This window comes from Magallana gigas, chromosome 4 (assembly GCF_963853765.1).
Source record: "Magallana gigas chromosome 4, xbMagGiga1.1, whole genome shotgun sequence".
Classification (NCBI taxonomy): domain Eukaryota; kingdom Metazoa; phylum Mollusca; class Bivalvia; order Ostreida; family Ostreidae; genus Magallana; species Magallana gigas.
Window position 1 is genome coordinate 53,456,789 of NC_088856.1, and position 16,139 is coordinate 53,472,927.

At 34.6% G+C, this 16,139-nt stretch overlaps 1 protein-coding gene across 1 annotated transcript; it reads left to right on the forward strand.

Annotated features, from left to right (window-relative positions):
- The first annotated feature begins 83 nt into the window (after positions 1 to 83).
- On the forward strand, positions 84 to 14,934 carry LOC105344566 (uncharacterized). The gene is made up of 5 exons (XM_034451138.2): positions 84 to 234; positions 525 to 1,441; positions 10,195 to 10,398; positions 13,318 to 13,566; positions 14,340 to 14,934. Exons 1-5 carry the CDS (start codon positions 126 to 128, stop codon positions 14,628 to 14,630), a joined length of 1,770 nt encoding a protein of 589 aa, XP_034307029.2. The 5' UTR covers positions 84 to 125; the 3' UTR covers positions 14,631 to 14,934.
- Positions 14,935 to 16,139: the final 1,205 nt, after the last annotated feature.

Below are 16,139 nucleotides of genomic sequence, written 5' to 3' on the forward strand. Positions count from 1 at the left end.
ACAACAAACAAAATAGATAATTAAAGTAATTCTATTCTAGGTGTTTTGCTAAGAAATTTAATTATAAAAGCTCTGAAAAATATTGATCGGTTTGTACTATTACGACATTGCAGACGAAAACAAACATGTCGGCACGTGGAGGACAGTGGATCGCGGCAGGCGCTCTAGTTGTTGTGGGGGTCGGGATCATTTTATATTTAACCAAGAAAAGGAAAAAGACCGACACAGCACCTAGTAAGTTGCACATATTTCCGTTGCTTAAAGAATATGACAAGGAAGATGCTCGTTCTATTGGCCTAAGATGCACCTTCAATGGCTTCATTAATCAAAACCGAAAGGGCAATGTCAAATTACGAATATTGCTGACATGAAAAATTATGTCATTTTGAATGATTTAAGAAAAAGGCCTGTTGTTTTTTCAAGTTGTTCTCTTAACAATGCTAGGTTTGAAGTAAATTTGATTATAGATTTGATGAATTACTTTAACCCAGTCAAGGACATTCACATCTTCTTCCTTTTCACAGAACTTGATGGAAAAAAGAATGAGGAAATCAAAACTACAGCTGATTTTAATAGAAAGTCTGTGCCAAAAGATCGAGAAAAAAATGAATCATCACAACCAGTTGACGAAAAGACTAATAACAGTGATACTAAAATGTCTGTGTCTTCACACAATAACGAGGATATCAAGTTAAAAACAAATGATAAAAAGAGACCTGATGATGAAAGGAAAACAAAAATTTCAATCCCTAAATCAATAGGGCAGTTTGAAAGCCCAAAGCCAGTTATTGAAAAACCAATGACTGTAGAGAATACAAGTGACCTTGCCTCAAAACCACATCAGTCAACAGGATCAAATCTTCAAAATGGATCCAAGATGGAGAAAAATAAAGATGCTACTTCACCCGACAGACAATGTGAAAGACTAGAAAAGACAGTTCCACCAGAATCTGAGAAAACTATATCCCTGAATGTTTCTATAACGAAAGGAGATGCCCCAAAAAATCCTGTCAGAAAGAGCTCAGACAAGCCAGAAGATGGACAATCTCAGTCTCAAACAGTGACCACAGGACCTGTCCTGTCCCCAAGAGGGAGTCCCCTCAGTTCACCCCCAGGTGGTGCTTCAAATTCTCAGTCTCTACCCACAGGACCTGTTATGTCTCCAAAAGGTGGTGCCGTGCAGTCACCACCGACAACTAAAAAATCTCAGACACCTCCCTCTCAATCCCCAAAGCCTGCTCAAGATTCTGTCCCAAGCTCAAAAGTCATATACACCAAAGATGAAATTACAGAGGCACTGCTGCTGTCCCAGAATACCCCTGGTATGATGTCCGCCAAAAATGCTGATGTGTTAGTCTCAGTACTTGCCCACCCTGACCCTACCCTGCGACTCTCAGCTTTGCTTGGCATCAACAAATGTTCAACTTTCACAAGGAACCAGGTACAGTAAAACACGGTTATAGCGAACACGCTTATAATGAATTGACGCTTAAAGCGAAATGATTTTCATTCCCTGTTACTTTATAACATGTTATAAACTCCATGGATATAACAAATTATGTTTATAACAAAGCAAAACTGCCTCTATCTGGCACATTGTTATAAGCCTATTTTACTGTATTATGATAGTTTTTGTTTTCTCTCTGTGCGAGGGAGTCAATAATTGTTATTCAATTATTGAATAACAGTATTAGTAAAAGGTATAGCTCTGGCATTGCATTATTAGTGTACTTCCTAGTTCTATATCATGTAGATGTTACTCTACACATTTTGGTACATGAAAATAGTCCTATATCATTGACAATCTGATTGAAATCAGATCCTTGTTTTTCTATTGTTGCTACACAACCTCAAGTGGGGTTTCTTAAAATCCTCGAGTAGCGACAATAGAAAAACAAGGAGCAGGTCGAGGAGTTTGATACTCTGCGCATTCTGGTTCATGAATATAGTCCTATATGATACTCTGCGCATTCTGGTTCATGAATATAGTCCTATATGATACTCTTCAAATTCTGGTTCATGAATATAGTCCTATATGATACTCTGCGCATTCTGGTTCATGAATATAGTCCTATATGATACGCTGCGCATTCTGGTTCATGAATATAGTCCTATATGATACTCTTCAAATTCTGGTTCATGAATATAGTCCTATATGATACTCTGCGCATTCTGGTTCATGAATATAGTCCTATATGATACTCCTCAAATTCTGGTTCATGAATATAGTCCTATATGATACTCTGCGCATTCTGGTTCATGAATATAGTCCTATATGATACTCTTCAAATTCTGGTTCATGAATATAGTCCTATATGATACTCTTCAAATTCTGGTTCATGAATAAAGTCCTATATGATACTTAACTCATACATGAATATAGTCAATATACTAGCTGTATATACAGTATTATTTTTGCCCAATATTTTTTTACACACTAGTACACTTACAACAGTTTTGCCCCATGTTGAATTCGAGATTTCAGAAACTGTTGATAGATTCTCTTTCAAATAAACGCAATTTTTTTTTCTGAATTAGCCCAGTTTTGAATTTGACTACGGTACCTACAATATGAGGGTGAAAGGAGCTAAGAAAAAACCCTAGGGGGGATATTTCTTTGTATACAGTAAAAGTATGTATATGATATCATTATACAACATATGTTTCTTGGGAGGGTTGAATATACTATATGATATGTGAGGATAAATGATTAAATTAACAGGAATCAAACTCTTTGCCCCTGATCTGAGTGATCTCCTGGTCAAGCGGTGTACTACAATGATACAATCAAGTAACTTAATTACATGTAGATCTACAACAGTTACAATATGTATGTTCCAATGATGTGTTCTACAATCAAGCAAGGCATATTGGTTGTACAAAGATACATGTAAAGTCTCAGTAAGTGGTATATACATATGTACTATATGTTGATCTTGGCTCTGTCCTACTTATCATTGGTTTATATAGAATGTTATTTCTCGACTACACGGGATTCCTGTAGCTTTGCATAAGAGCTCAATTTACATGTTCAGCTGTGGCTATAAATTGATTTATTGTTACAGTTTTTACATTGTTACATAATTATTGATTTTTCGGGCTCTGCAAACTTTAAACTGATCCTTGTATGACATATAAATCTTATTTCTCAAAGCCAGACAGGGAAGCGGGCCAGCCATCAGGAATAAACAATCAAACCATTTTATATGCCGGTAAGATGGCCTGGCTTGTATAAGGAAATTGATTTCAGATCTATTCATTTTTAATTTTTGCCTTAATATCAATGTTGGGTTTAGCTGCTGATGAGAAATTGTTTTATGAGAAATTGGGTTGGTTTTTTTTCAAAAGAAAGACACTAGTAGGTAGACTTGGTTCATGTTAAACTTAATTTCACATTTACATGAACATGGAAAAATAATAATCATAATCATTGACAAGTGTTGTCTATAGGTACATGATGGGCAGCCCTATCTACAGTGAAGTCGATGTTTCTGTAGTGTGGTGCATTGTTGTACTGTTACATAAACATGTTAACTTCCGATACTTTCTAACAATAATTTCTAGTACATGTATAACATATGCAGTCTTAAATACTGGTAATACTAAACATGCTAAATACTGATGTTTCTGTATTGTGATGCAACAGTTGCACACTTTTTCTCACCGACATATCATTTACCTGGGATCACCTGTAAACTAAGAACTACCTGATCAATACGCAGGCCGGGTGAAATCTTAGTGGTCGGGGAGCCCGAGGTAGAGCTGATCATTTATTTATTGAGGATTGTTCTGTTCAGATTTTATAACCGGGGGGAGTTAGTAGCTGGGAGTAGTGCTGATTATATCGATACAGATCTTGTCAAAGAACCTGTAAGATAGGACACATTGAGCTATTCTTCAAGGATTAATTAAGAGAGGGAGACTGCGCACTATTCTCAAGTCTGTAAGTGTTACTATAAATTGTTTGTCAACAGTAGTGATAGCAGTTTTTATCCTGATTTTAATTAACAATTTGATTGGCTGCGCAAAAATAAGCTTGTTTAATACATATTGTTACCGGTATGTATTTTTATCTTGTATGGTCTGCCTTCATCAAAATTTGACTTCATTCAGTAGATATATATATATTTTACCCACTTGATTTAAATTAAAGGGGTTTTTTTCCCCTTCAGTTTGTCACAGTAGCTAAATATTCTATTAAGTGATATGTTTTTAATCTTTAAGAATTGTTCTATGTTCACAGTGACTCACATTTCAATTGACAGCTTTGAGAGCTATTAACAAAAGAGAGATGGTATAGCGTTGCCACTATGAGATGATCAGTTGGAAAGGTTGTCGTTAATTGATTATAATCGCTTTATTACATTAGTACCATACATTTCATTTTGTTTATTATTCTGTATTTAATGAAATGAAAACCATTGCAAACTAGGTTTTTTTCTCAATCTCAAAAGATATGTTACACTTATAAATTAATTGATAACAAAACAGCAAACATTTTATTAGTTTTAAAAAGTAAGCGCAAATAGCACTTATATATTTTAAATTTAATGAACTTAATACAATTAAGACAATTTGTTACCTATTCTATTATTGCTCAATCATCCGTTGGTAATTTTAAGATGAAACTGATTCTTTCGATTAATGGTTTATGATTTTCAACTGGTTTGACAAAGGGAATATTGGTATTTGATTAGCCAATATAAAAGTGGTGTATGAATTAAGTAAGTAAGTAAGTTAGATCATATAGTGAAATATACATGATTTTTCTCCATCAACCCACTTAAAGCTGCTTGGTCCGATTTTATATCAAATTTTATGCACGCTTTTAAACAATGGTTATGCTAAGTAAATGTATAATCAAAGTACTGAAGTACTGACGGGAGTTGATTTTATCGATTATTATTTATTGTAGAATCAACGATATGTTATTTTGCATGGCAAGTAATTTCTTATCATGAAGGTATTTGAATTACGCACATTTTTTATAATATGAATACTCGGACTTTTCCGAAAAGAATTTCAATAAAACCCATATGAATCATGTTGTTTAATATTTAAAGATACTATTAATTCCATCAAGGTATGTATCAGTAATCGAAATATTTCTGAAAAATTGTATGGATCCAAGCAATATTGTACTCTAGTTTCGTTCAACCAGACGCTCGGCTTTCTCCGTTAATCTACGACAAGCAAGAGGGATTCTTTGCTTGTCGAAAATTTACGGAAACCACTGATCGTCTGGTTGAATGAGACTATAGTTATCTCTAGCGTAGGAATACATACCACTACAAAAAATATCTAAATTGTTCCTACCATTTAAAATATGACTATTTTCACGGTATTTATAAACAAGTTTCCTTGAAAAACAGTGCTTCAGAATTGATTACAGCGAATCTATCGATTATTTTCGAGAACTTAGTCTTGTCAGCGGTGATGATTTGTGCTTAGGTCCAAACACTGTTTCACTTTCGGTTTCGTTTTCCCAGTCAATTAAGTCAAATTTCAATAAAGAAAACTACGTACAAAATTTGCTAACAAAACAAATGACATAAAAGGGTACCGCGTTATTTCGCCTCATGTTAAAGTTCACCCCTGACGACGAGACGGGTATGGTTGTATTACGAATTTGACATCGTTTTAAATAAAGGTCAAAATGATCAGACAAATTACAAATAAACATGTGTATGTTTTGTTCGCTAATATTTCTGAAGTTTGCTTTCTTAACAATCGATGCATAGCATGCGGGTTGAATAATAGGGCTGGGACGATTCTGTACTTGGCCGATTCGGTACACATCACGATACATGAGATGCGATACGATACATATCACGATATATTGCAGCAACTAAATGAAAACATGAATAAGGGTTAAAAATTTATTCAATCTGTCGATGTATTACCGCATGTCCAAAGTTATTTCGATATATTTAAAATGAGCGTTGCACAATTTACAAATAACTTTAGTCTCATATACACTACTTTTTCATAAACAAGTAATCCAAAAGTTAGCTTCCTTACAGTTTTGACAACTTTACGAGGTTTTCTTCCATCTTTGTACTTTCAAATTAGGCGCGCAGACTAAAAATAGCCAATATATGAAGCTCGGATATTTTTGGAAAATAAAAAAAAGTTAGCTTAGGTATCGTTGTATTAATGGTAAATGTATCGATCCAAATATCGTCAAAATAAATACTGTGATGCATCGGTGGATCGTCCCATCCCTATTGAATAACCCAAATTATTCGGGGGACGAAACCAAACGGTGTCCTTTTCTAAACAATCCCGTGATGCATTTTGGTTTGTTTTTTCGTTTGCCCAAAAAGAAATTATTTTTATTTACTTTGAATATTTCTAACTTTGAAAGAAGACTGATTCTGCTGGTGTAAATAGGAGAAAGTCCATAACTTTCTAAGATAAATGGTTTGTATAGAAAAAAATTTGATACTGTAATAACAAAAAAAAAATCGGATTAAGCAGCTTTAATCACATAAATTTTACTTAATACGATCTAAGGTTTACTTAATTTTCAGTTTGTGTCCCTGAATTTAGGAGTTGTATTTATTAATAAGAATATGAATCAATAAATTAGGTTTTCCTTAGACTTGTGATTGACAAAAAAACTATTTGAGCTGAGCCCATTTGCATTATACATGTATATACAAAATAAAGACAATATATTTTGAACAATGAACTGTCATCAGCAACAGCTGTTTGTTTTTGTAAAGAAACTTGTATCACTAAAATAAAAAAAGAACAGACTCCTACTGAGGTAAAATTTTGGTTGAATTTCTTTTGATAAACAAAACAAATAAAAATAAGGTACAACTTTATACCGTAAAACACAGATATAGCGAACTTGCTTATAATGCATTCACTCTCACAAAAATTCAGTTTCATTCCATTTTGTCTTCAAGATGCAAGATAAACTAATCGAATATACCGTATAACAATTTATATTCAGTCGAATAGAAATTGATCAGGGAATCTTTTCTATGGCTTTGTCTTTCTGTGTTGACATGCAAACGTGCATGTTCTTGTATATTAATGTCAGGTTTTGGTACTTGGCACAAAGCACCCTTAGGCAAAGGGGATTCAAAGTTGTGAAACTTATGGACCACACCCTTTTATAAGGGGAGATAATTAAGAATTGAATTCTTAATTTTTTTATAAAATTTTCAAAATCTTCTTTCCAAGAGCCATTAGGCCAGGAAGGCTGAAACTCATGTTTAAGCATCCTCAGATAGTGTAGATTCAAAGTTGTGAAAATCGAAAATCATGACCTCCAGGGGGGGGGGGGGGGGGCCCACAATAGAGGGTCAAATTCTTACATAGGAATAAAGAATATATAGAGTAAATCTTTAAAAATCTTCTTCTCGGAAACAAATCAGCTAGGAAAGCTGACACTTGAGTGCAAGCATCCTCAGATAGTGTAGATTCAAAGTTGTGAAAATCATGACCCCCAGTTGTTTAAAAACCATTTGCTTCAAAAAGCTGTAATTTTAGTGAAAGCAACATCAGATAATGTAGGTTAAAGTCGTATGTGGAACGAATATTTATTTGTAAGGTATCTACATGAATTATACCACATTGTCCAGATATTTTGTATTATTACACCGTTAAGCTGATTTTTTCATGCTTATTGTTGCTCAGATGAGCGATGTGGCCCATGGGTCTCTCTCTCTTTTTTAGCTCACCTGAGCTGAAAGCTCAAGTGAGCTTTTCTGATCACCTTTTGTCCGTCGTCCATCTGTCCGTCCGTCCGTCCGTCCGTCCGTTTGTCCGTCCGTCTGTAAACTTTTTACATTTTGAACTTCTTCTCTAAAACCACTTAACCAATTTCAACCAAATTTGGCACAAAGCATCCTTATGGGAGGGCGAATATAAATTGCAGAAATAAAAGTCCGATCTATATTCAAAGCGGAGAAAACATTGAAACTGTAGAAAAAGGGGGGTGCATTTTTAAAAATCTTCTTCTCAAGAACTACTGATTCCAATTCATCGTAGTTTAGCATAAATTATCCTTATGGGAAGGAAAATATAAATTGCAAAAATTAAGGTCTAATTCTGTTTCAAATCTGAGTTATTACGAAAATAATAATAAAGGAAAGGCGTGTTTTAATCAGTTTAATAGCTTCGGGTTCGGCATCCGATAGGTTCGGTATCCGGTAAAATGGGTAGACAAGACTTGGTTGGCCTGGGCATAACAAAAGATTGGCAGTTATTGATCTGCCAATCTCATTAAAATTTGAGGATATTTGATGGACCAGTATATTTGTATTTGCTGTAAATATTGCTGCAAAATAATGCGTATTTGGAATTGACGATTGCCGATCTGCCCCGGCTTTTATTTTGCCACGGCCTGGGTTTGCATACCCATTTTACCAAGACTCGTATTCCATACTTCTAAAACGAGGTTCTTTGTTTAAAGCAGCCATGACAATATACGAAAAAGGGTCGATCTGACTATGATGAATTTGCTTGTTGTGCAATAGTTCGCGAATGAAGGGAAATTTTTGAAACATGCAAAATATATTGGTGCCGATTTTGTGAAGTAAATTGAGGCTAAATATTTCAATGCGTTGACAGTTTTCACACATGACGTTGGTGTTAGCTTGTTCTGATTTTCGTTTCGTTTTCATTATTTATGCTTTGTAACCTGGAAACCATCGTCTGTATTTCGTGATTTTTACGTATCAAATCAAACAGAGACTTCGGTAAATCAAACAGTTTACTGTTTACCTGCGCAAATTAAGCAAAATCTGATGTATCAAAAAAGTACTGAAATACAATTCATTCTATCGGTAATTAGGCATTATCTTATCTTTTGCGTAATGGTAGATTAATGCAATAGGTTTTGTTGAGATGCTCGGCATTTTCTCGAGTTTATTCAGTTTAAATAGAGTTTGATATCGCTGAGGGAAATATGTAGGAATAAACATGTATATATATGATTCATTTCGAAAAAATAAATTGTGTTCTTTACATGTATTTGTAAAAGTGCATGTTTCTTGTGTTTAATTGTTTACAATTTCTATTTACTAACTATATTTAAGTGTTAAGCTTCGAATTATAAGCAAGATACATATATTTGCTCACAATTCTATGTTTGTACACAGATCTTAAAAACTAAAGATTAAAAAAGTAAAAAAAATTGTCAATATTTATTAAGAAAATTTTCAAAGTCTGTTCTTCCAGAAACCAACTTTAACAACTTATTGTATTGTAAACTTAACCTTTCTTCGTCATTATTACTCCTACTGTACATGTGATCCTTGACTGTGTTTGTGTACATTTGTATAAACTGATTTTGAACCTCAAATACCAGTGAACTGGTCTTGAGTGAATAAAAGAATTGAAAATCTTAGGCCATTCTTTTTTTCCATTCCATTTTAAATGCTGAATAGGAAATACCAAGTTAAAAATCCCCTCTTTATACAATAAATAATGTGAAATCTACATCAATTTTGATAGTTTTTCAGACACGGGTAAATAAAAAAGACATCTTTAAAACAGTTTCCATAGTTCTGACACATTTCTGTTGCCATGGTTGCGGGGATAAAGTAATTATCGCTATTCCTAAGATGTTATCACATTGGAAAATTATCCTGGTTTGTACGCGAAGTAAATAACATTCATTTAATTATAATGGACAAATAAATTTTTTGAATGTTTTTAATTTGAGGAATTGAGCACATTGAGGTACAATTTTCTTCTTCACATCTATACATGTAGGATTTTTAAAATAAAAAACAATAACTATTATATATTTCTTTTTTAAAATACAATAACTAGTAAGTAGTTGATGAAAAAAATGTACCTATATGCTTTCATATATTTTGATCGCCTTACAAAGTGGGGGGGGGGGGGGGGGTAGAACGAAAATATAGGGAATTGGAAGTTAACAACTTAACAGTGTACTCCTACCAAATGTTTAGTTTTATATCTTGCGTAGGATTTTCTTATTTTTGTAAAAAAAATAGTATTTCATGAAGGTACAATGTCAAAGATTACGTGTATGCAAAAATAAGTGTAAAATTCGAATACTTTACAATATTTATTTTTTGTTATTCTACCGAGGGACCATACGGCACAATATCTTTTGAACGCCCATTGTTGCTCAGGTGAGCGATGTGGCCCCATGGGCCTCTTGTTTTAATAATATTTTACACTGCCCTGTCATTTTACTTTCAGAATCTGCTAAGAGAGCATGGCTGTTTGACCCAACTCAGCCAGTTGCTACGACAACAAGTTCAGAATCTCTCCAACATGTCCCACAATGCATCAGCGGTTGAAGACGACCCAGAGAAATCCAAGATGTCGGAGAAGTTTATGAACTTACTGGCCACAGCCATCAACAATCTCTCCTCTAACGAACAAAATCACAAACAGTTTGAGGTACACTATTTAAATTACTTATGTGTTATCATTCATCAGAATCAGACACAGCTAATGATTATCAATGAGTAGATTCATAAAACAGTTTAAGGTGCAATTTAGAGTTAGATAAGTGAGGTACACTATTGTCGGTATTGAACATTCAAAAGATTTAGGTACTCTCTCATTGTCATATTAACCTGATCATACACTGTTTGAATTCAAAGACAATTTCATCATTATTGAAATTTGAGAGACACTGTCATAGAAGTTTAAAGCAATGTGAGCTGTATTTTTTAGAATTTTATTTTGCTGCAAAAACCTGCTAGTATGATAAGTCTGTCTGTAACTTAAATTTTTATGATAAATAAGATTTGTAAAAATCATTACCGTAATTTTTGTAAGGAGAAAGATTTCACTTATAAGGAATATAGCAGTTCAATTTTTGTACAGGACAATAATTCAATTTTGCTCCAATTAACACTTCTTAATGACTTTCCCACAAAATTGAGCTAACAGAAATTTAAAAACCATGATTTTTTTGTCATTCTAGCGTTATTTTCTTTAAAAAAATTTCAACATGAAAATTGCAGCTCATATTGCTTTAAGCTACACTTTTATTGACCAGATTACACGTTCATCATCATTGAAATTTTAGGTACATTTTAAATTAATCATCATTGAAGTTTGAGGTATACTTTCATCACTATTCAACAATTTGATGTTTGAATTAAGTACACTTTAATCATTTATCATTGGTGTTTATAAGGTACACTTTTGAGGTACACTTTAATAATTCGTCATTGAAGTTTGAGGTCATTTTCATCACTATTGAAGTTTGAGTTACATTTTTACCATCATTGGACCGATTGTGTCAGGAGGTTTATCTTACTAGCAAAGAATGAACAACAATAAATTTTAATTTCTATTTCAGGTTGTAATAGAAAACACACTACTGTGGAATTCGTGGGGGTCAATTTTCGTGGATTGTTGGATTTTTTCTTATTCCTGGGGATATAATTTCATAGATTTGTTGGGTTTTTTGTATCAGTAAGAAAAAAAACTCTTTCAAAATTTGTATTTGTCGAGGATGTAAATTTGTGGGGGAGGGCTACCCACGAATACCACGAAAATTGAGCCACCACGAATTTTAATGATTTCAAAGTATTTATTTATTTTTGCCTTGTTTACGAACCCCCCAAAAATCAATTATGTAAACAGGAATGTTGTTTTTAGTACATATAGCCTTTGGGTACCAAACATTTCCTTATAACGGTCAGTTACTGCATCTGTAGCATCAGAGTGCATTATATTGATCATAATGCAGAATGTATGGATCTGTCGAGATAAGGAAACCAGACAGATACTCTAAGAGAGAAGCCTCAGGCACACAGCAAAGAGTCAAGAACCATAATGATCGCAGACAAATCCAACCATACACAGAAACAGGCACTTGTTTTGTTCAATACATTGTTCTTGCAATGGCAGTTTTTTAATATTTAATGATGGGATGTTAGTAGGAAATATGGTAGGATTCACTGATTGAAGGGTAAGGTTAAAATATAAAGTGTTGTTTTGCTAAATACAAAATGCTTTGATACATAAGTATTGATATATGGTTGATTATTAATTTGGTCTCTTATTTACATTTCATTTGCTGTATGCTACTATAGCAAGCCTCTTAAGCTTGCTTCACCAAACTTGATCTGGGGGACAGAACACTCTCTCTCTGTCTCTCTCTCTCTCTAGACTCTCTCTCTCTCTCTCTCTCTCTCTCTCTCTCTCTCTCTCTCTCTCTCTCTCTCTCTCTCTCTCTCTCTCTCTCTATAGTCTATACACTCTTAAAGCTTTAGAAAAGTAAGTATATAATCTTAGATCACTCCACAAATCTCAAAAAGGATTTGACCTGAAAGGTATAGGGTCGTAGTTTGTTTGAATAAAATATGAGATTTCAACTTGATCTGGGGACAAACATTATGTAGATATAGAGATCTGATTAGTCCGTCCATCAGACTCTATTTTCTCCCCTGTATGGCCCAATCTGGCTATTAATACATCATCCATAGTAAGCCTTTGGGTAAAGGTTTTTACAGTGACCTTTAGCCATAGGTTGAAGGTCAAGGTCATGGCATATGTTTATCCAGGTCGTATTTCTCTCTGTGGTTCACATATTACAAAGTAAAAGAAAGACTGTAAGAGTGTGTAGTGACCTTGAACCAGATTTTTAGAAAAGAGTTATGGTCAGAGCAGATCTCTATGTAATTTTTGTCCGAAGGATATTAAGTTTCCTTTTGGCCTTATCTGCCTAGTAAATACTTTACCCCACACTAAGCTTGTTGGATAAAGCATGTCCAATGACTATAAGCTAACAAATTTTTAAGGAAAAGGTTATTGAGGTATAAATTCCTTCATAGAAGCAGGGCCCTTGGAATGAGAGATGCACACCATATCAAAGATGCATGGTATACAGTGTTTTGGTTTTAAGAGCATTCATTTGGTGTTGTTTGATATATGTAGCATGTTTTGTAATTTGTGATAATATATGAATATCAAACACTTTGAGAGATTTTATCCCCAAGTATTGTATAAAAATCATATACCATCAGAAGTCATGATTACAGATTTCTTGCAAAAGATGTAGGTGAAAAAAATTTGATAAACAATTTTTGTGTGCTTATGCTGGTAAACATTAGTGTTGTTTAATACATATTAAATGACTTTATGTTTTTATACAGGACTGTGTGCCGACATTAAATGACGTTATGTTTTTATACAGGACTGTGTGCCAACATTAAATGACGTTATGTTTTTATACAGGACTGTGTGCCGATATTAAATGACGTTATGTTTTTATACAGGACTGTGTGCCGACATTAAATGACGTTATGTTTTTATACAGGACTGTGTGCCAACATTATATGACGTTATGTTTTTATACAGGACTGTGTGCCGATGCTGGTTGACATTGCGCTGGAGGAGGAGACGGGAGAATCGGTGCGCCTGTCCTCACTACAGGCCCTGACCAACCTTTCTGTGATGGAGCACCACCACAACCACTACACCCGCATCATCCAGAAACTGTACCACTTCCTGGACGGCCAGAGCCCCGGGATACGCCTACAGGCTGCCAAGATCCTGGTCAACCTTTCCTGTAACCCCGAGCTCGTACCACACATGTTAGCCGCCAAGGTGAGAGAATCTAGTCATAGCACGTCGTCATAGCACGTCTCTGTCAATTGATTTAAAATAAGACAAAGGTTTTGTACTCATTAAAGAAGTCTTGCAATGTTTTTATATAATTATATGCAAATACTGTGGAATCATTTTTATTCGCGAGGGTCAATGCTCGTGGATAACCAAAATTTTCCTGGTTTGTGGTGACGTAATTTTGTTGGTAGTGTAATCGGGATAATTTTGATAAATGTTAAACAAATAATTGTGTATAGGTTCATGGGAATGTAAATTCTTTGGCAAGGGTTACATACAAAAGCCACAAACATTGGTCCCCCATGAACAATGATGATTCCACAGTAGTTTGACTTTCTGTCTGCAAAATCAACTTTGGGTTATTATTTGAGCACAAAGGACTTAAGGTTCAACAACTCTCAAATGAGAGAGATAGTTTTCACCATGCTGAAATTATTACAACATTACCATCAATAGCATATAACTCTGTATGACTCTATGATTGTATAGAATTGAATCTGATGCACTTGGGCTCCAAACAATACATTGTTTTTATATTATGTCATCGCCATGTAGACAAAGAGGAAGCAAGATTCTGGATAAAATCTCAAGGTTACCATTGTAGACAAAAAGGGATGACATGTGTTTTAATTAACAGATATATTAATTATTACAAAAGTTTGGTGCTTGCGATTTTATATTCCTGCAATTTGATACAAAATTATTTAACTGCAAAATAATACTCATGTAAAATAAATGTGGCTATGTAATTTCAGGCGCCAGCATGTGTACTGGAGTTACTAAGGACCGGAGCGGATGAGGCGCTCGTTCTCCGCTGGACTACTTTCCTGGCCAACATCCTGACCACGGTGAAGGAGTCCCACCTGTCTGCTTCGTCCCTCCCCCCGGACGACAAAGCCCCCAGCCCAGAGACCATGTACTCTGCCCTGTACGGAATGAACAGCATAGGTCAGATCAAGTCCAAGGTGTTCCTTTTGTGTCGCCACAAAAACGAAAACATCAAACACCAGGCGTCCAGGATTTACCAGATGTTGAATTCTAAGTGAAGTGTGTCGGTGTAGAGAGAGCGATCGGTTTGTGATCATTGCATGGTCCTAGAAAATCGGAGCCTGATAACTGTGTAGAGATATCGGTGAGCTCAGTGATTTGATAAAGCTGGAGACTTCCTTAAAATGGTTTTATGATTCTTTCATGTTGACATCACTCCCAGAACTTAATTAAAGTGTTAGAAAAGATTTATTTTTTTGTGAAGATAATTTTATCAATGGAATGTTGTGTCTTTCACTAGGTATTTTTTGTGTGAGAGTTTTACCATGGTTGTAAATTCTTAATAAAATGTTACCTTTGCCATAGATCTTTGCTGTTGTGTTTTACATGAAAAATACACACACCCTTGCATGGAATTCAATTACTGCAACACCTTTTATAAGGGTTTTGGTATAGACCGAGATAATATAATATCTGACTACCAGGTAGTTCAAAACAACAATTGCACACAAAACTTTTTTTTTATGCAATATATCTCAAAAAATTATGCTCTTTGATCTTGCCTTTATATAAGACATTCTACAATTTCTTTTAAATTGATCTTTAACAAGAAAATTCTTCCATGTGAGACATTTTTAGCTCACCTGAGCTGAAAGCAAAAGAGAGCTTTTGTCCAGCATCCCTGCATCTCTGTGACTGTCCGTCTGTAAACTTTTACATTTTTGACTTTTTCTCCAGAACCACTGGACCAATTTAAACCAAAGTTGGCACAAAGCATAATTTGGTGAAGGGGGTAAGGTGGGGCCACAAGGGGGGGGGGGGGGGGGTGTTCAAATATTAACAATGGAATATATAGAGAGAATTCTTTTTAAAAATCTTCTACTAAAAAACCAATTGGCCATAAAAGCTGTAACTTGTGTGAAAGACCCTCACATAGAAGTGCAGATTTAACTTTGTTCAAATCATGATCCCCGGAGGTAGAAGGGTGGGGTCACAATGGGAGTTCGAACTAATACATAGGAATATATAGGGAAAAATCTCAAAAACCAGTTGGTCTGAAAAGCTTTTACGTGTGAATAAGCATCTCCAGGTAGTGTACCCGGTAGATTCAAGTTTGATCAAATATGATCAGTGGTAGGGTGGGGCCACAATGCGGAGGGTAAGGGAGGGGGTGGTTGGTTGATTTTTTAAAAAATCTTCCCAAAAACCATTAGGCCAGATAAGCATAGCTTAAGTGAAAGCATTCTCAGATTGTGTAGATTACCAAAATCATCATCTTCTTTGATAGGCTGGTGCCACATTGGGGGAGAGGGTCAATTTTACATAGAAAATTTTTTTTAAATTATTCTCACAAACCTAAATGTTATAATGTTTAACTTATATGTACACATCTTGTAGATTCTCAATTGTTTAGACTTATGCCCCTGGAAAATTCTTAGGCCCCATAAGAGATTCAAAGTTTACTGTATGTCAAACTTTATGTAATATATGATCATGAACAATCATTCAACATTTTCTTGAGAACTGCAGAGCTCAACATGTGAATTGACTATAAAATAATCCTGTTA